This window comes from Chiloscyllium plagiosum, chromosome 28 (genome assembly GCF_004010195.1).
Source record: "Chiloscyllium plagiosum isolate BGI_BamShark_2017 chromosome 28, ASM401019v2, whole genome shotgun sequence".
NCBI lineage: Eukaryota > Metazoa > Chordata > Chondrichthyes > Orectolobiformes > Hemiscylliidae > Chiloscyllium > Chiloscyllium plagiosum.
The window spans coordinates 26,144,694-26,170,680 of NC_057737.1; the positions used below are offsets into that span (position 1 = coordinate 26,144,694).

The 25,987-nt window shown below is 40.4% G+C and overlaps 1 protein-coding gene across 2 annotated transcripts in view; it reads left to right on the plus strand.

The window, feature by feature from the left end:
• LOC122564061 (double C2-like domain-containing protein beta) overlaps positions 1-25,987 on the plus strand; it is a 282,383-nt gene that overhangs the window by 74,361 nt on the left and 182,035 nt on the right. Inside the window, exon 3 of one of the 2 annotated variants that reach the window (XM_043718544.1) lies at positions 925-948. The exons of the other annotated variant lie outside the window; for it this stretch is intronic. Within the exon in view, the coding sequence (XP_043574479.1) occupies positions 925-948 (24 nt within the window). The remainder of the gene's footprint in view (positions 1-924; positions 949-25,987) is intronic. 2 annotated transcript variants of the gene reach the window in all.

Consider the following 25,987-nt stretch of genomic DNA (forward strand, 5'->3'; position numbering starts at 1 on the left):
AACGCACCCGGTCAATATAACCTGAGGGGTTAGACTGAGTGGAGAGAAGAGAACCTGAGGGAGGGCTTTGGCAACAGTGCACAATGGGCAGCAATCAAGACAACCATCTCTCTTTAAAGACAATCATTGCCTGGCACCTGTGTGGCATGAATATTAGTGCCAATTCTCTGTGTAAGCCCGAATATTCTGTAAGTCTTTCTGCACATGGCATAAGCTGCTTCAGTGATTCCCCCATTGTTGGCAGTGCCTTCAGATGAGATATTTAGAGCTCCTTTAAATCAGTATAAACCATCCCACGACACTGGATAGGAGAGTTCTCCCTGTGTCCAGGCAAATACTTAAAGAAAAACACCAAAACTGATTGTCAGCTCCTGCATTGTGTTGTACTCAGACCCCCAGAAACAGCAAATGGCTGCTGCATGCTCAAGTTACAAAACTGACTACAGTTCAACATTATAGCTTTGGCTGTAAAGTGTTTTGAGCTGTGAACTGAGCCAATATAAACCCAAGTTTATCTAAGCTGCTGGCCCAGGCAGCAAAGTGCTTTCTATTCTTGGCCTACACCACGAATGAGATTTCAAATCCAGTCCCCACCAAAGATTGGTCCAGTTCCATCTTGAAATTGTAAATTTATACCATATGAATGGTTTCTGTGAAAACCTGAATTGCAAACATTTACCATTGTGAATCAGTTGGATATCAAATATTATCAATTGTAGAGAAAATGAATAAATTATTTTGTTTCTTTATTTTTATTAAAGACCAGTCAGTTTATCTTTGACAATATATAGATTAAAGATAACAGCCATTTATATGAAATGGTATAATACATTGTTCCATTAATGATGCATCTTTTCTGTCTTGTGCTTATTTTTATTTCTCATTTGCTCATGTTCCTTTCATTGCATGCTGTTTTGAGGAAAGGTACCAAAGCTTTGGCACAAGAAGGTAAGGGTTATTGTCCCTTCCTGCTAACAGTGAATACATCTTATAGCTGCTAATAGAAGCAATATTTTGTCATTTGGATGAGTTACAGCAAAGGCCTAGAAATTGGATTGCATAAAAATTTGGACTGGAAGTGGCTAAGGTATGGGAAATGAGTTGGCCCTCCTCAGTTATGAATCCCTGGCACACTGTAAGTATGAGGGCCAACTTGCAGGCTGCTGGCTGGAGAGGTGAGTTGGCCAGCTGAGAGCAGCAGTTAAATCTGTGGGTGGTAAGGTGAACAGGAGGGGAGTAAGACCAAAGAGCCAGAAGTATTTCTGCACATTCAGCCACATATTAAATTGTCTGCTCACCTTCCTTATGCCAGCCTCCAGGCATCTCTTTCGGGATCACTGGTTTAACGGCTGAGTGTCATGATCCAACTTCATAAAGGGATTGGAATAGGCAAAGAGCCAATGACTGCTCAGCCATTGTAGCTTGCAGTGCTACAGGTTGTAAACATAATACCTTTTAACCACCTCCAAGTCCTAATTAGTATGTGCAGTCTTCACCTCTATTTCCTGCTCAAAAAACATACATTGTCAATCTAATTTCTAGGCTACTGTTCTTGTATGTGAAAAGGTATGGACTTTCACTGGTTAGTGTTAGTTACATTTACTGGAGTTGAAGTATACCCGGAGGCACACATAGTTAACGATCAGATAGGAATAGCCTCTACAAAATGCATGGCCTCTTACAATAAACTGTTTTTGTTGCCTGTTTCAGAACCTATTTAAGAAGAAATATCATTTAATGGTTAGCCTGTAAAGTAGAGCCATTTATGGGTAATCCAGTGTTCCATTAGAGAGAGGAATTGAAATTGCTAACACACACTTGTGTCTATTCTCAGTATGGAGGGAGTATATTATTAATGGCTGCTACAGCGAGCCCAGCAGATTGGCAGATGTGAGTGGCCACATCAAAAGAAAATATAAAGAAAAGCTGTGTGCAAGGAAACGTATAGAGTGTGTCACATTTATTATTGCTACTCTTTGCTGAAAGTGAAAGCCTTACTATCTGCAGATGCCTTCGGCATAATAGAGTAATTAAAGTTTTTCCTTTTATTTCAGTGCACCCTGGCAATATTCTGTTACTCAGTGAATTGTATTTTTATGTTGTAGGCATTTCTGATCTAGAGTTAAACTCAATGTGAAATGTTATTTTAAATTAGATTTTTTTTATTTCCCGTTCCATTGACAGTTGTGATTAATCAACCCAATAAACATTATAAAGTCCACTTTTTTAGTACAGTATTTCAAAATTTACAGAAATTTTCCAGGCCTCCCTGAACACTGGACTAGTGCTGGGGACTGGAGGATTACGAATATCATGCTGTTGTTTAAGAAAGGGGCAAAGAATAATGCAGGAAGGTATAGACCTTTCAGCTTGACATCAGCAGTGGGAAAATCGATGGAGGCTATAATACGGAATAAGATAAATGTGCACTTAGAGAAGAATAAGTTGCTACTAGACAGTCAACATGACTTCGTCAAGGGCAGGTCATGTCTGTTAAATTTACTTGAGCTCTTTGACGAGGTGACACAGGAAGTGGATGAGTATAGTGCTGTGGATGGTGTATATTTGGTCTTTCGGAAGGTATTTGATATGATGGCACATGTAGGTTCGTTAGCAAATTACAAATGTTTGGGATTGATCGGTCCTTGGTAATGTGGATTAGAAGCTGCCTAAATAGATCGGAATCTCAGACTGGAGATGACTTGAAAATGGTGTTTCCCAGAGATTGGTGTAGGGACCCTTGCTTTTTCTGATTTATATAAATGATTTGGAGATGTGTGTTGAGGAAAAAAAATCTCTAAATTTGCGGATGATACTAAACTATGAGAATAGTGAATTGTCAGGATGATACTGAGCAACTTCAGAGAGACATTGACAAGTTGACCAAATGGGCAGACACCTGACAGGTAAATTTCAATGCCGGGAAATGTGAGGTCTGCATTTTAGAAGAAGAAACATGGACATACAATCTCGACTCAATGGTACAACTTTGAGAGAATTACAGGAGCAAAGGTACCCCTGGGTTCATGTGCATAATTCTCTGAAGGTAGCCAAGCAAGTTGTAACAGTTGTAAAGAAAGTTTATAGGATTCTTGAATTTATAAATAGAGTCAGAGAGTGTAAAAGCAAGAAAGTGATACTACACCTCTACAAATCATTAGTCAGACCGCATTTGGAGTATTGTATTCAGTTCTGGGCACCTTACTAAGGAAAGATGTTAAAGTGCTAGAGAGATGCAAAGGAAATTTACTAGAATGACACCAGGAATGAGGGATTTATATTGAAGGAAGATGCAGAAATTGGGTTTATTCTCCTTTGGAGCAGAGAAGATTGAGATGATCTTACGGAGGCATTCAAAATTATAATCAATTTTTACAAGGTAAAGATAAGGATATTCTATTTTCACTACTTGGCATGTCAGTAACTAGGGGTGATGATTTCAAATTTGTAAGCAAAGGAGGTAGGAGTGAGATGAGAAGAAACTTCTTTGCTGACAGCTTGGTTAGGATTTAGAATGCACTGCCTGCGAGAGTGATTCCATCAGAGATTTCAAAAGAGAACTGGGTATGTATTAGATGTTGCAAGGCAACTGAGAATGGGACCAGCTGGATAGCTCTTTTAGGAGTTGGTATAGACAAGATGGGTCGAATGGCCTCCTTTAAAATTGAATGATTCTATGATTTAACCTTCTATAATATTAGCAGATATGACACAATATAAGCTCATGCCATATTGACTATTCTTACTTCCTGTGTTATTTGACTAAGCCCACATATACTTAAAACTGTTGTGGCAGTTTTTGAAATATATTGCTGTCACTCTTTAATATCATTTTTTGAAGTTCAGATCAAAAATGTTCACATCACACAAAAGAAAATACTTTTAAATTACTAATTACAAAATACAATTGTTTTCTTGTCTATTTTTATCTGTGCTGTAGTATGTTTAGTTTATATTAAAGGAATTTGTCTCAATAAATCGGTTTTAAAAAATGTCTACAGCATTTCAGTTTACTATCACATTTGGTACTTGTTCAAGGAATGAAGTTGATTCAGATTCTAAAATTTAATAGCTGAGTTATGTGTCAAGATACATAAAATATGTTTTTGTTTGAATCGACAATATAGTTTTAAGATTAGCAATCTGTCTTTACAATGCAATTATGCCTATGTAAAATCTAGAAATAAATCAAAGTCTGGAAGAATGTAATTGTGTCAGATCCTGGTTGTCTTCCACCTGTATTGGCTCCCCAGTTCAGCAATGCCTCAAACTTAAAACTCTCATCCTGATGTTCAATTTGGTCCACAACCTCACCCCTCTATCTTTTCAATCTTCTCCAGAGTTATAAACGTCCAAGATCTTTGCATTCCTCCCATTCTAACATCTTGCACAATTCCATGATCTGATACTTTACCAGTGATGACTATGCTTTAAGCTGTCCGTGCTCCAATCTCAACAATATTTGTTCGCCCTTGTCTAACTAGAATCTACCCAACGTCTGTTTTATTGACTCCACCTCCACTGCCTTCTGAGGCAGAGTTTCAAAGTCGTTCCACGCTCTCAAAAAAAATTCTCATTTCTTTCTGAAAAATGACGCCTGATTTTAAATCAATGCCCCCTAATTCTAAACAACCACAATGGAAACATGTTTTCCATACCCACCTTGTGGTGGGGGTGTGGCATTGCTAATCAGAGATAGTATCACAGCTTTAGAAAGGGAGATTGTCGAGGAGGGTTTGTCTTCAGAGTCAGTATGGGTGGAAGTCAACAACAGGAAGGAACAGTATCTTTACTGGGAGTTTTCTACAGGTGCAGAAGTAACATGATTGTTGTCATGGGTGACTTTAACTTCCCTAACATTGATTAGAATCTCTTTAGTTCAAATAGTTTGGATGGAGCAGTTTTTGTCAGATGTGTCCAGGAAGGATTCCTGACTCAATATGTAGATAGGCCAACTAGAGAGGAGGCCATATTGGATTTGGTAGTTGGCAACAAACTAGGCTAGATGTCAGATCTCTCAGTGGGAGAGCATTTTGGTGATAGTCATCGCAACTCCCTCAGGTTTACTGTGGTTATGGAGAGGGATAGGAGCAGAGGGTATCCAAAAGTATTTATGTGGGAGGGGGAATTACAATGCTATTAGGGAGGAAGTGGGAACAGATGTTCTCAGGGAAATGCACGACAGAAATGTGGAGGTTGTTTAGGAAGCACTTGCTGATGGTGCTGGATAGGTTTGTCCCACTGGGGCAAGGAGGGGATGGAAAGAACCTTGGATGACAAGGGATGTGGAACATCTAGTCAAGAGGAAGGATGTTGCAGAGGTAAGGATCAGACAGGATTCGGGAGGGTTACAAGGTAGCCAGGAAGGAACTGAAGAATGGACTTAGGAGAATGAGAAGGAGGCATGAAAAAGTTTTAGCGGGTAGGATTAAGGAAATCTCCAAGGCATTCTACACTTATGTGAGGTGGCCAAATTGAGGGTGGGGCCGATCAGGGATAGTGGAGGAAACTTGTGCCTGGAGTCTGAGGAGGTAGGGCAGGTCCTTAATGAATACTTTGCTTCACTATTCACTACTGAGAGGGACCTTGTTGTTTGTGAGGACTGTGTTAAACAGGCTGAAATGCTAGAACAGGTTGATATTAGGAAGGAGGATGTGCTGAAAATTTTGAAAAACATAAGGAAAGAAGTGTCCCTGGGCCAGACGGGATATAACTAAATTTACTACAGAAAGCCTGGGAAGACATTACTGTGCCTTTGATGACAATCTTTGCATCCTCAGTGTCCACTGGAGTAGTACCAGATGATAAGAGAGTGGCAAATGTTATTCTCTTGTTCAAGAAATGGAATAGGGATGATCCTGGGAATTACAGACTAGTCAGCCTTGCATCTGTGGTGGGCAAATTATTGGAGAGGATTCTGAGGAAGAGTCTGAGGATTTATGATTACTTGGAAAACCATTGTTTGATCAGAGATAGTCAGCATGACCTTGTGAGGGGCAGGTCATGCCTCACAAGCCTTATTGAATTCTTTGAGGATGTGACAAAACACATTGATGAAGGTAGAGCAGTGCATGTGGTGTACATGGAATTTAACAAGGCATTTGATAAAATTCCCCGTGGTAGGCTCAATGAGGAAGTAAGGAGGCATGGGATACAGGAAAATTTGGCGTCTGATACAGAATTGGCAGGCCCATAGAAGACACAGAGTGGTAGCAGGTGGAAAGTATTCAGCCTGGAATTCGGTGGCCAGTGGTATTCCACAGGGATCTGTTCTGGGACCTCTGCTCTTTGTGATTTTAATAAATGACTTGGACAAGGAAATGGAAGGGTGAGTTAGTAAGTTTGCTGATGACATGAAGGTTGGTGGAGTGGTGGATAGTGTGGAGGCTGTTGTAGGCTGCAGCAGGACATTGACAGGTTGCAGAGCTGGGCTGATAAGTGGCAGGTGGAATTCAAAGTGGAAAAGTGTGAAGTGATTCACTTTGGAAGATTGTATTTGAATGCAGATTATAGGTTTAAAGGCAGGATTCTTGGCAGTGTGGAGGAACAGAGGAATCTTGGGGTCAATGTTCATAGATCCCTCAAAGCTGTCACCCAAGTTGAGAAGGTCATTAAGAAGGCATATGATGTGTTGGCTTTCGTTAGCAATAGGTTTGAGTTTAAGAGCTGTGAGGTTATGCTGCAGCTCTATAGAGCCCTGGTTAGACCACACTTGGAATATTGTGTCCAGTTCTAGTCAACTCATTATAGGAAAAATGTGGAAGCTTTAGAGAGGGTGCAGAGAAGATTTACCAGGATGCTGCCTGGACTGGAGAGGTTGTCTTATGAAGAAAGATTGAGGGAGCTAAGGCTTTTCTCATTGGAGTGAAGGAAGATGAGAGGCAATTTGATAGAGGTGTACAAGATGTTGAGAGGCATAGGTAGAGTGAATTGTCAAAGACTTTTTCCCATGGTGGAAAGGGGGCATAATTTTAAGATAGTTGGAGGGAGGTTTGGGAGTCAGAGGTCGGTTCTTTACACAGGGTGTAGTGGGGGTGTGGAATACACTGCCAGCGCTGGTGGTAGAGTCAGATACATTGGGGACATTTAAGTGACTCCTGGATAGGCACATGGAAGATAGTAAAATGAAGGGTGTGTAGGTTAATTGATCTTAGGATAAAAGGTCAGCACAACATCGAGGGCCGAAGGGCATGTGCTGTGCTGTACTGTTCTATATTCTATTTGTTAAGAACATTAAGGATATTGTAGACTTCATTCAAGCCACCTTTCACTCTTCTCCCATTCTTCCTTAAATATTGAGTCCAAAATTGCATGCAGTATTTGCGATGTGGTCCCACTAATGCCCTTTATAATTGCAGTATAATATCCTTACTTTTATGCTCAATCCCACTTGTGATAAAGAACAGCATCCCATTAACCGCCTATTCCTACATTCTAATTGTTTTATAACTGCCGCACTCAAACACCTATGTATCTGTTTCTGAGTTCTGCAGTTGTTCTTCATTTAAATAATAGTCTAATTCTTTTTGTTCTTTGTACCAATCATAACATGTGAATAATTCACGTTGCAACATTATGCTCCATTTGCCATATTTCTATCTCCTTACTTGTATCTGTATCCATCTGCAACCTCTTTCACAACAACCCGTCTTTGTGTCATTTGCAAATGTAGCAACCTTCACTTAGCTTCCCCCTCGAAGTCATTCGTATAACTTTTAAAAAGCTGAGGACCCAGGACAATCCCCTGGGGAACTCCATTTGGCAGCCAGGCAATCTTATATCTTCAATAAGATGTTCCCCCTGACCATGAACCCTTACTTTCTGCATGACCTTTTAATGTGGCACCTTGTTAAATGCCTTCTAGACATCCAAGAAAAACTTTTTTATCCATAGAACCTGTTACTCCTTCCAAGAACTCCAGCAAAGTAATTAACCGTAATTTCCTTTTGACAGAACCACATTGATTCTTCCTGGTTACCTTGCATTTTCACATATGCCCAGGTATACCCTCCTTAATGATCAATTGTAACACATTCCCTGAGAGATGACAAGCGTTTAGTTTCCTTATTTTGCCTTCTTGTTGAATAGAACAGATATATTTTCTACTTTCCAATCTGATGAACCTTTCCAAATTTTGTTAGTTTTGGGGGGAAAAAAAGCATCCATTTCACATTCTGTCCAGTTATCAGACCTGCCATTTCTCCCTACTCGAATTATATGTTTTCTCTTTAAGTTCGATGCTTTCCTTAACTTTTTCAGTTAACCATAGATAGTTGGTCCTCCCCTTAAAAAAATTATTTTAAGAGTATGCTTATTCTGAATATTCTTAAATATTTCCTTACCTTTCTGACATTGCTTCCCTTGATCTATCCCTTTGCCTCGTATCCCCAGTTGACTTCAGCTAACTCAGCTTCACGCTCACATCATTACCCTTATTTAAGTTTAAAATGTTAGTCTTTGGTCGACTCTTCTGTGCTTCAAACTGGATGTCAAATTTGATCATCTTATGGTTGCTGCTACCTAGCGGTTTCAATCTTTATTCTGAGGTTGTTTCATTAACACTGTCAAAGTACACAATATAATCTGCTCGCTGGTTGGTTTGAAAATGTGCTGCTTCAAGGAACTCTATAAAAAGCATTCTGTGAACTTCTCATCTGGATGTTCCCAGAGACCAATACCTGATTTCCTGTTGAGATGGTGCTTAGCTACATGCTGCCCCTTGATGATATCATCTTCCGCTTGTACCTTGGTGACACACAGCTCTACATTACCATGACCTCCTCCCAATGTCTAATTCTTAGGCTGCTCATCTGGCATCCAGTAATATTGGAGTTTCAAAAATGGAAAATAGAAGTTCTTCCACCCAATCTGCGTTACTATAAAATATTTTCTCATCAGATGGACTCTGAGCATATCCTGCTGGAACTTTCATAAGTGCCTTTACCTCTAGACATCAGGGTTCCAAAGCATTCCTGGCTGGCCATTGACCGTCTTTAATCCAAAACTCTGCTGATTAAATCCTAACTCTCACAGAGTCCCATTCACCCAAGAGGATTAAAGTATAAAAGCACAGATGTGTTGCTGCAACTGTACAAGGCAATAATGAGACTGAACCTGCAGTATTGTGTACAATTTTGGTCTCCTTACTTAAGGAGAGATGTAATTGTATTGGAGACAGTTCAAACAAGGTTCACTAGATTGATTCCAGAGACTAAGGGTTTGTCTTATGAACAGCGATTCGAGCGGTTTCAATCTAAAATCTCTAGTGTTCAGAAGAATGAGAAGAGATGTAACTAAGGTATGTCAGATGTTAAAAGGGATTGACAAAGTAGACATAGAAAGTATGTCCCCTCACATGTGACAATCTAGAATGGAGGTCATTGTTTTAGGATGAGAGAAAGCAAATGTGGAACAGAGATGAGGAGAAATCACTTCTCTCAAAGTTTGAGAATCTGTGGAACTCACTACCCCAAAGTGTGGTGGATACTGGGACATTGAGTAAGTTTAAGGAGGAGATCGACAGATTTTTAATTAGTAACGGGTTGAAGGGTTATGGAAAGTGGAGTTGAGGCCAAGATGCCATCAGCCATGATTGTATTAAATGGCGGAGCAGGTTAGAGAGCCTGAATTGCCTACTTCGACTCTTCGTAATCATCCCTCTACTCGCTGACCTGCGTTGGCTTAATTGTAAAAATCTCATCTTTTTATTTTAATATTGCTCCAATGTCTCATTCCCCTCTCTAATCTTCTCCAGACCTACAATCCTTTTGAGATGTGAATGTTACTAATTCTACCTTTTGAACTTCATTAATTTTAATCAGCCCATCATTGCCAGTCAAATTTTCAACCTCTAGAATCCCCTTTCTTAAACGCTCTATGTCTCTATTCCCTTCTCCTTCAAGATACTCAGTAACTACCTCTTTAATCAAGCTTTTCTCCATCTGGTCTAATATCATCCTTCTGAGGCTCATTGCCAAATTTGGCTGCATAATACTCCTGTGAATTACCTGATATATTTTGTTATGTTAAGGCTACTATATGAATACACAATTTGTTTTATGAATTGAAATAACTTCAAAATGTAATTTTATGCTAATACAAGGCCATAAGGATCTGTATCACTGCAGATGCTCCACACAAATTGTTGGCTAGCTACAAATATTTTTGGCAGAATTGTGTGTACACATCTGACTTGTCTATTAGTATGAGGACCTCCAAAGAGACCAACAGTAAAAAGGACATCCAACTTCATAAATTGTATGTTTGAACTGCTCAAATGTTGCTCCATACAGCAAGGGGTAGGACAAAATGCAATAAATAAATGGCAATTGTAAAAAAGAGTATCTTAGTTTGACTCAATTTCCAGTTTCTCAATGAGCAAGTTTAACCATGAAGCAAACCCCACCCCAGCTTTTTGTTAAATTGGGGCAAGTAGCTAGAAGCAGCTGATCTGTTGAAGTATGCCATTAAATTACCAATGAGCAAATAGGGAGACCTAACATCCAGGAAACAAAATATGCTGCTGCATAAATTATACATCTTTACATTGTCAATGATTTCCTGCAATCATATTGCAAAAATCTACAAATGTGTTCTAAACACACGCTAGGAAAGTAATTGGGTCCAGCATGTGTTGTACATCTAAGCACTTCCACTGCCAGCATAAAGTATGCTCACTCGATAATATTTATCATGTTTTTTTTGGCTTTGTTTTTTTTTCTTAGGCGCTTTTAATGCTGCATTTTAAAGCAAGAAATTGTGGTACTATAATTACCAACTGTAGAATTACGGATGCAATTCAATGAGTTTGCCTGCCTCTATTTATTGATTGTGTTCCGCTTTATTTCACTTATCTTCCAATACACCATGGGTTAACACATTGTACGGTGGAGCAAGAAGATTGGCAATTGCCTGTCATGGGATTTTAGAGTTGTTTGTGAGGAGAACTGAATTAAAAAGAAAGAGTACTGAAGGGCAATGTTTTCACTCCTAACTCCTGAGTGTAGCAAATTCCTACCCATCCTGTATAATTCAAAATAAGACAACCTATCCAATTGTCCATTTTTTAAAATGTATGGATTCAGAGCAGGGTCCTTCAGGAAATGATTGTTGCTACTCTTCATCTTCTGATAATCGTCGAGTCCAGGTATCTCAATAGGCCAGATACACACACAACCTGGAACTAGAAAATTAATAATTTGGCAAATTAATTTTTGTGATGAGTGGATAGGCTTAAGCTTTAAAATTGTAAACCCTTGGGTTGACGTTGAATTTCAAGGTTTTTGGAAGATGGGACTTAGGTGTTACATTGTAATCCTAAGGAATGCCTTTATTGTAAGGTCCTAGTACCAAAAGCAATCCATGCAATTTGCCAAAGCAGGGTTTCATTACGTTTACAAATATGAAGAAGTAACGAAGAGGATGACGAGGGCAGAGCTGTGGACGTGATCTATGTGGTCTTCAACAAGGTGTTCGACATTGACCCTCCGGGAGACTGGTTAGCAAGGTTAGATCTCATGGAATACAGAGAGAACTAGCCATTTGGATACAGAACTGGATCAAAGGTAGATGACAGACGGTGGTGGTGGAGGGTTGCCTTTCAGACTGGAGGTCTATGACCAGTGGAGTGCCACAAGGATTATTGCTGAGTCCATTGCTTTGTGTTATTTATATAAATGATATGGATGTGAACATAGGAGGTATAGGTAGTAAGTTTGCAGATGACACCAAAATTGTAGGTATAGTGGACAGCAAAAAAGGTTACCTCAGAGTATAATGGGACCTTGATCAGATGGGCCAATGGGCTAAGGAGTGGAAGATGGAGTTTAATTTAGATAAATGCGAGGTGCTGCATTTTGGAAAGGCAAATCAGAGCAGGACTTATACAGAGTAGAATTTAATAGTAAGGTCCTGGGGTGTGTTGCTGAACAAAATTACCTTGGAGTACATGTTCATAGTTCCTTGAAAGTAGAGTTGCAGGAAGATAGGATAGTGAGGAAGGCATTTGGTATGCTTTCCTTTATTGGTCAGAATATTGAGTACAGGAGTTGGGAGGTCATGTTTCAGCTGTAGAGGACATTGGTTTGGCCACTTTTGGAATATTGTGTGCCAGTCTGGTTTCCCTGCTATTGGAAGGATGTTGTGAAACTTGAAAGGGTTGAGAAAACATTTACAAGGATGTTGCCAGGGTTGGATGGTTTGAGCTATAGGGAGAGGCTGAATAGGCTGGGACTGTTTACCTTGAGTGTCGGAGGCTGAGGGGTGACCTTATGTAGGTTTGTAAAATCATGAGGGGCAGAGATAGGGTAAATAGACAAGGTCTTTTTCCTGGGGTGGGGGAGTCTGGAACTAGAGGGCATAGGATTAGGGTGAGAAAAATTTAATAGGGACATAAGGGGCAACATTTTCACGCAGAGGGTGGTGCGTGCATGGAATGAGCTGCCACAGGAAGTGGTGGAGGCTGGTACAATTGCAAAATTTAATAGGCATCCGGATAGGTATATGAATAGGAAGGGTTTAGAGGGATATGGACCAAGTACTGGCAAATGGGACTAGAATAACTTAGGATATCTGGTCGGCATGGACGAGTTGACAAAAGGGTCTGTTTCCGTGCTGTACAGCTCTATGACTTTATAGGAAGAGGATAGCAAAGAAATAACAGGAATCACATTTGAAATTTAAAATAGATTCCTTAATCTGTGTAAATTCTCCATGAACTATTCACTGCTAAAAATTGTTACTGAGCTTAAAGTAGTCAGCAAAACTCACTCTTTCTTTGCTTTTAAACCCCTGAACTGACCAAAGGATCGGTAATGCTTGAATATTCTGTAATGTGCTAATGTGTTGAAAACAAAGCACTGTTTGAACACGTGGTTATTTAAATGTATGTTCATAAATTGCACCTCTTTGTTCAGAAAGCAAGAAATCAAGAAAATAAAATTAAATTTCAATTCAGCCCAAATATTCAGTCGTCATTGCTCCAAGGAGGATTGTCTGTATGGAATAGAAATTGCCCTTTCAGCCTGGATGGTAGACAGAGGCTTGATGGAAATAATGGCTGATTTGTTGTCTGACTTAGCAGGTAAATAATTAGAAAACCTTCAGTATAAATATTTATTTAGTCTCCCAATTTCTCTGCCCTCCCATTCCAGCAGCGCAGGATAATTGTCAGGTTGGAAATGATTGATTAGAAAGCCCAGTAGTTGCAAATTAGTTGGCACACTGCTCAATATTGATGTCCCTGCAAACCACAATTCATAATTCTCCCCACCTACCACCAAACAAACAATGTTACCTCCATCCATTTACACCAAGAGTTGATTCTGCAGTTTTTGTCTGCCAGTTATTTGCCTGAGTGACCAAGTTTATTGTGTGAAATTTGGAAACATGGTCCCAAGAGTGCCGTGAATCAAGAAGGTATTGATTCATGTGAAGGCCTGCAAAGAAAGTGGAGCTCACTACTGCAGGGAACAGTTGTGAGGGACAATAATAATACCTTTGATGGGAAGCTCAATAAAAACATGAAGGATCAAGGAATAAAGGAGAATAATAAAATACGGTAAATACTCAGCAAATCTGGCAGTCTCAGTAGACAAAAAGCAGAATTAACACTTCAGATGACTGTTAGAACTAGAAATATAACAAGATTTAAACGAGAACATTGAGCAGAGAAGTAGAGGAAGAGTATGCAACAAAAGGAAAGGCAAAAGAGTTAAAATAATTTTTAAAAACATGTGATGGTGCAAGCCAAAAAGACACTGTACTGGACCAAATGATAAAAAATAAAGGCAGATCTTAGAAAACGTGTGTAGAATCATCACTTGACCTCTCGAAAGTGAGCATTGAGGTGACCATCAGAAGTTGCTAAACTCAGTGTTTTGTTTGGAAGATTGTGAAATACCTAGTTAAAAGATCAGATATTGCTCCTCAAGCTTATATTGGAACAATGTAGAAGGCCAAGGAAAAGAGGTCAAAATTGAGTAGGTAGAGAATAAAAATGATTGGCGACCAGATTGAAGGCATTCCACAAGCCAGTCACCCAATCTGTGATTGATATTCCCGATGTAGAAAAGCACTGCGCTGTAAGCAGGAAATGCAGTAGGCTTTGTTGAAAGAAATGCAAGCCACTCCTGTTTCATGTGAAATTTATGCTTGGAGTCCTAGAGTTTAATGGCAAGAGAGCAGGTAAAGAGGCAGGTGCTACAACTCCTGTACTTGTCTGTGGCATAGACAATCTGTTGGAGGTTACTGAGGTTATGTTAGAATTGCTTACATTTTGTATGCGGCAACAGTCCTTGTGCTGAGCTTCTGTTGATTGCATGGTTGCGGGTAAATCATTTGGTTCTAAGCACAACAAAGTATCTAACAAACACATGCAAGTTTTTTTCACATTTCAGAATTCAAAGACATGAGACAGCTAAATTTCAAATACTTAAGACTTGCCTCCAGGAAATCTGCTTTTTGGGCACTTGCAATAAAAACACAGATACTCTAAGGCAATATTTTTCCATTACAATTTTCCTCCACAAAACCACTCTCCAAAAGAGAAGAGAAAAATAACTGAAGTTTTTTCTAAAATCATTATATTTTGATTGATGTGAAACTTCCTGTGGCAATAATTCAGAAATAGTGGGCTGGGTATTATGTAATATTGAAATGCTGCTGGTGGGTCTGCGTTGACCACTAGTGAGTCCTTGGATGGCAGCTCCCTCGGTTATGAAGTGCTAAAAAAGGAGCACTTACCATCCCCAACTTGACACCACACCGCCCCCCCCCCCAAAATAAAATCCACTGAGAGTCCATTTACACCTATGATTGTGTATTAACATGGCACCCAACCTTACTGAAAGGGGCCAAAAATACCATGGAGGTGTGAAATGGCCTGAAATCAGTCACTTGGCTTCCCAGTGGGGGCCAGGACTTGTCAGGTTTCCCACTGGTGTCAGTGTGCCATGTTAGCAGGAAAAAGCTGCTCTCTTCACCTCTCCTCATGTTTCCCCCATCACTTTTCCATCCTCCACCTCCACCTCCCACGCCCACCCCCCAAAGCACCCTGAAAACCTAGTCCAGTTTGCGGTGGAGTCTTTTTAACTTTGTCATAAATATCCTTCCTAGAACAGTGGGGCAGGAAAAAAGCATTCCAGAATCCTGCAGTTTATCAGCATGAATGGTTTGCTTTATTGTGTAAGGCATTCTCAAGCTTAATATGTATTCCAATTCATTTTTGCAGTTTAATTAGAATATTAGTTTCATTAAATATTCCTCTGAGTTTTGATCAGGATGTATTCTATTTACTGCTGTTCTGTTTCAAGTGAAGAAATGACAGTATCAGGCAATGATTGCTGTCTCTATGATATCCCAATGATGTGCTAATAACAAAATAGGTAAACAGTGTTCCTATATCAGTTCTTGTTTATTATTACTGACTCCCACTTGCATTAGGTAGCTCAATAAAAAAAATGTTTGTTGTTACAACTGCAACACTAAAAATCTGCAATATTGTCTTTAGTTTCTGACAATTAGTGAATCAGAAATGTACTGTTTCTGGTAAACTTGAATGTTATTTTATTTTATGAGCAAATATCATTACATGCACTGGGGATTTAAAAAAAGTCCAATTTCAATTCTTGAGTGTTATGAACTGCTGTAGTTCAGCAAATACAATTGTTCTGAATTACAGAGAGACAGAATTAGCCAGAGTTCCTAATACTGATCAGAGTCCAGTAACCCATGCTAAATTGTATGTACATGCATACGTTGCCTGAAGCAATCTCCTCAGGCTTTACTAATGTTGAAACTCTAATGAGGTCAGCCAGGTAGCCCTCACAGAATGTGAATTCCCTGATTGGGCTGTTAATCTGGTCTACTCCAGGAGCCCTTTCTGACAGATAAGGAGTGTCAGCCATTCTGTTCATTCTGGGGGAGCTAGATCAGTGTCATGGACTTTTCACATGTAAATAAAGGGTGAATTGGTGTTGAGGTACCAGCCTCTGAGAGGTTATTTCAGAAAATATGTAAATAAACTGCAACCATGGGGAATAGCCTTACAGAATATTACAGAACCGAAACAGTGCATTCTGACCATGGGATGATGTTGGTGTGTTCATGCCTCCAGATGAGTCTCCTCTCACCTTGTTCTTCATCTACATTCATTAACACCGCCTCCTGCAAAAGTCAAACACTATGAGGCTGGCATTCTCCTTTTTCAAAAAAAAGGTGCTAAGGTTGTTGAAAATGCTGCTTGGGCAGCATCTGCACAGAGAATCAAAATTTGAGACTGATGACCTGTCATCAGAACCAGAAAGGATAGAGTCATTATGGGTTTTAGTCCTGAACAGAGGCAGAGAAAGAGGGTAAGGGAGAAGAACAAAAGGGAAATGCTGTGATAGAGTGGAAGGTGGAAGTGGTTAAATGATAAAAGTAATGATGGTGCAAGACGAATGGAAATGTTACTGGAACAAGTAACAAAGCAGAAAATGGGTCTAAAGAAAGTTGCAGAGAGATCTGGGTGTCCTAGTACATGAATAACAGAAGGTTAGAATACAGGTATAGCAAGTAGTCAGGAAAACTAACAGTATGTTATGGTTTATCATGAGGGGAGTTGAATGCTAGTGTAGGGAGATTATGCTTCAGTTTTACAGGTAATTGGTGAGACTGCATCTGGAGTCCTGTATACAATACTGGTCACCATAACTCTGGGAGACTGTTAATGTATTGGAAACAGTTCAGAGAAAATTTACTAGACCAGTACCTAGAATAAGTCGATTGCATAATAAGGAAATACCAGACAGGCTAGGCATGTATCCTCTAGATTTTAGATGAGTCAGAAGTCATTTAATTGAAACATACAGGATCCTGAGGGGACTTCACTTTGTGAATGTTGAAGGGGTGTTTCTTCCATGGGATGATCTGGGAAGTAGGAAAATAAGGGGGCACCCATTTAAAACAGAGATTAAGAATTTTATTCTCTCTTTCAGAAGATTGTAAGTCTTTAGAATTCCCTTCCACAAAAGGCTGTGGATTAAGGATTTTGAAATATTAGAGGAGAGGTGGATAGGATTTTAATTATCAAGGAAATGCAAGATTTTGGGAGATGTGCAGGAATGTAGAGTTCATGTTAAAATCTGATCAGCCATGGTCTTATTAAATGGTGGAACAGGCTCAAAGGGCCGAGTGGCCTCCTCTTATTTCTTGTTTGTATTTTTGTAAACACAGAATCATCACAAGCTGTCTACCTATAATTGAAAGAGGAGGTGCTGTTCCTGCAGATTATATTGAATTCCATCGAAACTGTGTAGAAGACAAAGATCAGAGTGAAGTGGAGACTTATACAGACGGGTAATCAGAAGCTTGGAGTCACAGGTGTGGACTGAAGAGAAGTGCCCAGCACAGCGGGTACCAGCCTGAGTTTGCTATTTCCTGTGTAAACCTCCTGTATGGGCAGTACGATGACTCAGTGGTTAGCATTGCCGCCTCACAGCACTAGGGATCCAGGTTCGATTCCACCCTTGGGTAAATATGGAAACTCCACACAGACATTCTCCTTGTGTCTGCATGGGTTTCTTCTGGGTGCTCTGGTTTCCTCTCACAGCCCAACGATGTGCAGGTTAGGTGGATTGGCCATGCTAAATTGCCCATAGTGTCAAAGGATGTGAGGGTTAAGTGGATTAGCCATGGGAAATGTAGGGTTATGGATATAGGGTGGGTCTGGGTAGCTTGCTGTTCAGACAGTTAGTGTGAGTTTGATGGGCTGAATGACCTGCTTCCTCACTGTAGGGATTCTGTAAATAGTGGGGGAAAGGAAAGAGACTGGTTAGAAAGAATTATAAGTATATCGCTGCTTCACTTGGAAGGAGTGTTTGAACCCATTTCTAATGGGGGGAATCAACCAATATTCACAACGAGAGCTTATCCAATGAGATGGGGAGCATTAAAATCCATCAAATGGCTCCTGCTGCCTTTGCACTTGCCCTTGAGCTGTTTGAAATGTTACACAGGCAGGAGCTGGTTGAAAAGGTTGATGTTGGGTAGCTCACCCACCCTTGGCTTAATAAAGCCAATCTGTGTTTTATTAAAGGCCAAGTGAACATCTCATCTCAGTGATGGCATCATGTAGAAACCCAGCAGCTGTAGCTACACAAGCTGGCAAAAGGTTTACATGGTAAAAACCTGTCGAGGTTTTAAACTCCCTGTCTAAGGGTATCCTTTTCCAGAAATCTCTTGAATTCATCCTCTCCACCTAGACTCCTCTGACCTAGGGCTTGGCTTGGCTCCTGACCAGGAGAGAGCGCCTGTAGACCCAGCTGTGGCACTGGTCTTTACTGGCACTGCTCTGACTATGGAGCTGTCTGCCATCTGATTGACAGCAGCTCACTAATTAGGGGCTTCCTTGCGATACAGAGGTGGAAGTCTCACCTTTAAGAAATTGATGCTGCTTCCAGCGTCTAATTACTGCAAACCTATCATCAAAATCATTGGTGGCCTCTTCATTGACATTTCAGCAGCCAATGGGGTCGGGTTTATGGGCCTATGATCTACCAGATTCCCAACATCTACCTTATCTGCATCTCCTCCTATCCTATTTCCTGTAAGGACAGTATTCCATGCTCCCTGCAGATTCTTTCCATTGATACCAGTGCTTCAGATATGTCATCCTTTTTCCTCAGTTGAAGATTCCCCTTCACTCTGGGGCCTTTGACCACGCACCTTTCTTTTCTCACACTTCTACTCTTACCTTTGCCTTTCATCCTGAAACCACAGTACCATACCACATGTCCTCTGTTCACCCTGTACCCAGTCAGCATCCCCTGGCATTTCTATCACCTCAGTTGTGATACCAGCACCAAACTGATCTCTCTGCTCCCTTTTCAGCATTTCATTTCATTCCCTCTATGATGTTCTGCTCCACTGGTCAGCTAGCTAGGGTACACCACTCTCTATGAAGTTAAGGTATAAAATGAACATTCTACATGACCTCTTCAGTTTATTGATGAGTGATCAGGTTAAAACTGTTGCCATAACATTGACATTCAATTGCTTTATCATCTCTCAATCCCCTGGGGTTATCATCAAACAGAAATGGAATTTGAAAAATAAGCTATATAAATGCAGTAGTTACAAAAGATGTCACAACGTGGGAATTCTGCAACAAGTAACTCACCTCCTGACTCCTCAAAGCCTACCTTTCCATCACCTACAAGGCACAAAGCAGGAATGTGGTGGAATGGTCTCTACTTGCCCGATGGATCAACACTTTGAGAAGCATGACACAATCCAGGACAAAGCAGCCCACTTGATTGGCACCCCATTCACCACTTTGAACATTTACTCCCTTCACCACTGATGCACAGTGCCAACAGGGTATGCCATCTATATGATAGACTGCATCATTGTTTCTCCTTTGACAGCACCTTCCAAAACCTTGACCTGCACCAACTGGAAAGACAAGATCAAGGGTAGCATTGATTCATGTATATTACAAGTACCACTACGTGCAAGTTCCTTCCAGATCACTCACCATTCTGACTTGAAATTATATCGCTGCTCCTTCATTGTCACTGGGTCCAAATCCTAGAACCCCCATTTTATGAACACTGTGGGTGCAACCCCCCAACCTCTGACACAACCAAGCCTTCATGTCCTCTGTGCTGCCCACTCACTCTTTTGGGGGCACCTCCCTCCTTGCACCAATAATAGCAGCTATGCCACCCACTTTCATCTCCTAGAATATCTGTCTTTTTCTCATTCCAATGGGGAACAACCCACTATGAGGCAGAAAGAGCCAAGTTGAGTGGTGGGTTCCTTAACATTTGCATCCTGTATCTATAAGGAGAGCTTTGATAACATGGAATGTTTTCCCTAGAGTGTCAGAAACTGAGGGGGCCATCTGATTGAAGTGTATAAAATTATGAGAGGCGTGGATAGTCAAAGACTTTTCCTCAAGGTAGAAGTGATAAATATAGGGGGCTTAGGTTTAAGGTGAGAGAGGACAAGTTTAAGGGGAATGTGTGAGGAAAGTTTCTTACACTGAGAGTGGTAGGTGCCTGGAACGTGCAGCCAGAGGAAGTGGTGGAAGCAAATACAATTGCCACATTTAAGAGGAATTTAGACAGACACATGAACAGGCAGGGAATAGAGGGATGTGGACAATGTGCAGGCAGATGGGATTAGATTAGAATGGCATCATGGTCAGCAGAGATATGGTGGGCTGAAGGGCCTGTCCCTGTGCTGTACTGTTCTCTACTTTGTCTTCCATGGTGTATATGTGAACAGCATCCTGACACTGACGTGTTCAAACCTCTGCACTGGTATCGGAGGCTGCTCTTGACTCGCTGTGCCTGGACCCTCTGAGCAAAGGCTCTCACCCTTGACCTGACTGACATCTGCTGACAGCTTCCCTGCCTTGTGTCTGCACTAAACAGCAAGTCAAGGCAGCAGGAATATGAGCCTAGGTGCTCTGGCTGAGCGCGAAAAGCACACAAAGGCAAGGCAATATGGGGTAAGGATGTTGAGAATATCCAAGTGGCTAAGAGTGAGGGAGTGCTATGACAGCACATGTAGAGCCTGGAGCTGTAGCCTGGTCCAGCCTGTGAGTTGAGTTCCAAACAACTCACGTAGTGTCCTTTCTGCAGCATTACAACCATAATTGCTGGTGCAGCTTAGATGTGCAGAAGTGTCTTTTGAATGGCTTGGAGCTGTACCGTAAGTGTTCTTCGATGTTGGAACATAGCAGATGCCAATGTCTGTGGATGGGGGTTGGTGTAGCCCATGGAACATGCTGTGAGATATTGGTGCCTGGAGATCCCTCAGAACAAACATTGAGCTGAAATCACCAGGCACCTACTCAGGTTTTCATTGCGAGATTTCTTGAGGTCTATCCTCTTTGGTATATTTGATAAGATACAAAGCTGAATATTAATGAGGTACATTGGGTTGTTAATAAAGTGGTTAAACAGCAATAATCCCCCTTAACTGGCACCTTGCCACTGCATAGCGAGAAACTTAACTTGCTGCTCAGCAAAAGCATAAAGATGAGTGAGATCTCCTGATATTGAGAGAGCCCTTGTTGGACTTTGCATCCTTTCGGGTTGCACCCATAGAAGACAGCACAGAGTTTAGTAGCCTTAATTGCTCTCTGCAGTTATACAATTCCAAACAAAAATGTTAAGGCTTTCAATTCATTACTTGCAGATTAGTTTACAAAAATCATAGAAGATAAACATTATATTGCAATTTCCTTATCTGTTCTGACTTAAAGAATTCAATCTCACAAAAGGTTAATAATTAGTTTCCAAGCATTCCTACATTTCATGCACACAGTTGTACATTTGAGATCATGGAAGATGTAGATCTGATTACAGAAACTGCCTTTTTGCTGCAGATTTGAAAGAGAAGTTCAGGGAAAATCTATGAAGTGTGTAACACTATTATTAAAATGGAGAGAGACCGATAGCTCATTCCACCATTTGCTTCAGTTAGTGTACTGTGTGGACAATTATACAGGATGAAACCTCATTTTTAGGCAAGAAAACAGAAGAACCTGAAATTTTCATAAGCTGTAAAGGTGTGTAAGTAATATGTGATTACTAGTGAGAAATTGACCAACAACTGTAGTGAGGTAGGGATCTGCCATGAGTTTGCAAGCCACAAGTTGTTGAGCTGTTTATACCACTTTACTGTTACAGTGGCTTATGTGTAAGTTCAGGAAACTGGCAGATTATTACATTTGCACAATAACTCCTAATAAACTGACCGCAAAGTTAATTTGAGTAATTAGTGGTTTATATGCCCATTTAATGATGTGATAATTGTCAATTACTTTCTTCAACCTCGTTGATCCAGAAAATGAGAAATTTAAACTTACAGTTGTGCATTGTGGATGAAGATTTTAAAATGTAAAATTGAATATTTAATTAATTTTAAAATTTCATCCAGTCTTCTTTTCTCTTTCTCAATCTAAATGTTCTTTTTCTCTCTTCATTTCTTTTTCTCTACCTGATTTTCAATTGCTTGGTCTCCTTCATTCTTTTCAATCCTCTCTCCTTTTATAAAAATTCTTAAATCGCCGGAGTGAAGGAGGAACACTGTTTGTTCCAGCTGTCTTTTTCCCCATCTATATCATTATAAATATGGACTCCCATAACTTTTTAGGCATAATCATTTTGACCTGAAAGTTGCAGCAAAAAAAGTCCCAAGAGGCATGGTCCAATAATTCCAGCTCAATAATCACCAATGACAATTAATTGTTAGAATGAACCTTCCAACATAATGTTGCAAACCAAACAATAGCTTGGACTGAGATCGGTGACATGACTGATATCAGTGTACTTTGTGATATGTTCAGATAGAATTCAGTATTAAATTGTTAATGCTCATTTCAGTCAATGTTACAGTGAAATATCGGTGGGAAACAAAGCAATTCTTGTCAGAACTTCCAAAATTCCCAATCATATCTGTTTGAAATGCTCATTGCCACATGACTACCTGGACCACATGGAGGGAATCTGTATTTTGACAAAGGTTTGTCAAATGAGTGCTCCAGGCATGGAACCTCACCTGTTAGAAGTGCATATTGGGGGTTTACTTTTATACCTCCCAATCTTTTGACCTTAAGATTAGCAATTGGAAAATCATTTGGGGTTTGCTCACAATTTCCTGTTACGTGCTCTTGTGTTGGGAACATGGATTAGTTGTCAAGTTTTCTAGAGATGACAACAACTGTTACAAAGCGATAATCCCTCACTGTTGCACTGAAGTATGAACCAAGAGTTCCAGTTGTTGAGTAGAGTTTGAGCCCAAAATATTTTGTGAATTCTTGGATAGTGTACCTCAGCCAGTAATACTGTTGTGTTTTGGGGGTTGGTTTAGCTCAGTTGGCTTGACAGCTGGTGTGCGAAGCAGTGTGATGCTGACAGTGTGGGGTCAATTCCTGCACCAGCTGAGGTTATCACGAAAGACTCTCCTTCTCAAACCTCTCCCTTCGCCTGACGTATGGTGGTCCTCAGGTTAAATCACCACCAGTTATTTCTCTCTCTAATGAGAGAGGAGCCCTCTGGTTTGATAAGACTATGGCAACTTGACTTGACTTGTTGTGTTTGTATGTTGGATATGGGCCAAGAACTTAATCTCTTCTGAATAAGGGCACAATGTGGGTGTGGGGTAAGTAGCAGAATCAAACAATTGGCAGGAAGAAGGCAAATCGGTCTGATGGCATGTAGAATAATATAAGCCTGATGGATACTCAACTTAAGGGAAATAGTTTTCTTTGGGTTTTAAAATAAGCTTTTGGCCCCTGTTAAACATGTTTATGTGCTCAGCTCCTGTTTTACTTGGTGACCAGGAATGCTCCTGTAGTTCCAAACCTCCTGTTTCCAATGCCTTTTCAGGCTTAGGAGGTTGATGCTCGAAACAGAACATCTGCACCTTCTTTTTGTCTGCAAACAGGTGGAACAAAGTTCAATTCTAACCTCATTAGTTTTTACAGCCCTGTTGATAACAAAAAATTATTGAGTTAATCTGTTTGTTAATACATTCATCGACTTCTGAAAGTGAGTTGTTACTTCAGGCACTGAGTATATGTAGAAAGGTGGATTCTGCTTCACTGCTGGTACTATTTATAAGCTCAAGCTGTGCCACCCATGAGGTGCCCTATGCTGTACATGTATTCGGAAGCAAACAATGAGCAATGGTTCTCAGGGCACATAGATGGCACAGCTAACAATACATTGCAAATACAAATGCACAATTGTAAGTGCATTGCTATTTAAGGAACCAAGCTGGACACATTACCCATTCCTATCCTCATCCCATTAAGAATCTCTTCCCCCAATGTGCAGTGCAACTCAGCCATCATGCTGCACTGACTTCCTGTCAAAACCAGGGTGGGTGTCACTGTTGAGTTAAACACTCCCATCTGCAGTAACCCACATCCTCTGATACACTATCCTCTGCCCATCTTATATATTATATATTCCCCTTTACACTGATTGTCCCCTCTACATTCAAGTGTGCTACCTCAAATCCCCAACCTTTCTTGGTCTAATGCCAACCCCTTTGTGCTGGTGGTGCAGGCTGCAGCTGCCCATGAAGCATGCCCTGAGATGCTGGAGACTGCTGACCGAGATGGAGTTCTAGAGGAGTAATTGGTGAACTGAAGTTGCCAGCTACCTGCTCTGATTCTCACGTTGGCAATTGTTGCTGTATCCTTTCAATCGAGTACGTTGAAAAATGGGAAACTGCATGTCAGTGCGAGTAGCTAATACAGTATGCTATCGCGTGCAAAAGGTTTTAAATCAGACTCGCACCACTCAGTAGTGAAAGTCTCGCCTTGTTGTTAAACTCATTGCTACAGAATTGGACTTTTTCCTCTTAACTTTGAGAACCTCATTTCTGTCAATCGCACTCTATTTTCTAAACGGACCCACCAATGCCTATGTTGTTCAGGGGCAGGGGAAACACCACTCAATGCATTAGACTTATGCATTCTCTTAGCGTTTGCCTGAGAATTCATGGTGTGTGACATGCCAATGGATAATGTGATCAGGATCATTTGTTCCTAGGTTTAAACTTACTACGCCTGTGATTAATTGCTGTGATGATTGCTTAGCAGTGTTTTGAACTCAAACCAGATATTCCACTGGTGGCTGAATGTAAATATAAATCTAAGAGTAGAAATTGAAGTCTATCGCACCTAAAGAAAATGCAAAGAATGGCAGTTTTGTACTAGGATTGCCAATCTCTACAGATGTTGGTCAGAGTCCTAAATTCAAACAATCCATCATCTCAACTGAGCCTCACTTTACTTACCTGTTGAAGACTCTTTTGGAGAAGTCACTTATGATCCATTGGATCTACCTCACCTGATATTCTCCCATGTCTCCCACAGCCATTTATAGATTGGTTTCACAGCTCTTTATTGAAAGGAACCTTTCTGTGGAGTCAGGAAGAATAGGGGGTCTTTATCTGAGACTGCAGAAAGACCCATCAAGTGCCTGATCCAACTACCTCCCAGACAATTCTTTAAAGGAAGATTAAATCTAATTCTAGACCATCATGTTAGTAATCTATGAAATGTTCTCTCAGATGCACCTACACTTTTTTTAATCTAACCTATTTTTCTAATCAACCTGTTGAGAGATATTATTACAGACCTCTGGAGCAGGTGGGGTTCGAACTCAGTCTCTCAGGCAAAGGGCAGGGTCACTACCACTGCACCACAAGAGCTATTTGATTCACCTATAATAATTCTGAGCAGAAATGCAATATATGTGGGAGATAATGTCAACTCATTAATATATCTACCATAGAATCTAACCCCATGACAATTGAGCAGCAAGCGGAGGATTATATTAATTTAGTCAATGACTAAATTAGTTAACACCGATCATTTTAATTTTAGATCATTGCAGAAGGGAGAAGTATATGTTGGTATCTTGGACGAAGCACCTTTCATCCAGAGTCTGATGACCAAACTTGACTCTTTCCTCCTTTTAGGTACTGATCAAACTGTGGTGTATTTCAAATAATTTCTGACATGAAACTAGAAATTACTGCTGAAGCTTTCAGCAGACAAAAGTTTAGTGGTACCAATACATCCCTCTATTATTTTAATAATTGGGAATATAGTGCTCCAAAGCTTCATTTGAATGTGCAAATCCTTCTATTCCTATATAGAGTCATAGAGTCATAGAGATGTACAGCATGGAAAAAGACCTTTTGGTCCAACCCGTCCATGCCGACCAGATATCCCAACCCAATGACAGCAGCAATAGCATAACAGTTTGTTTTCATTATTAAATTTACAATCTATTCTTACCGGTTCCCAGTATAACTCCTGGCATTTCACTCTGGATGTTGGCCACTCTAATGGAAATGGTGCAGATATTTCCCCCAGTTACCACACAATGAATAATTGATCTCCCATCATTAGCATGTAAACAAATTGACAACTTCTATCAAAATCTGGACCTAATTGGCCCCAATCCATCTC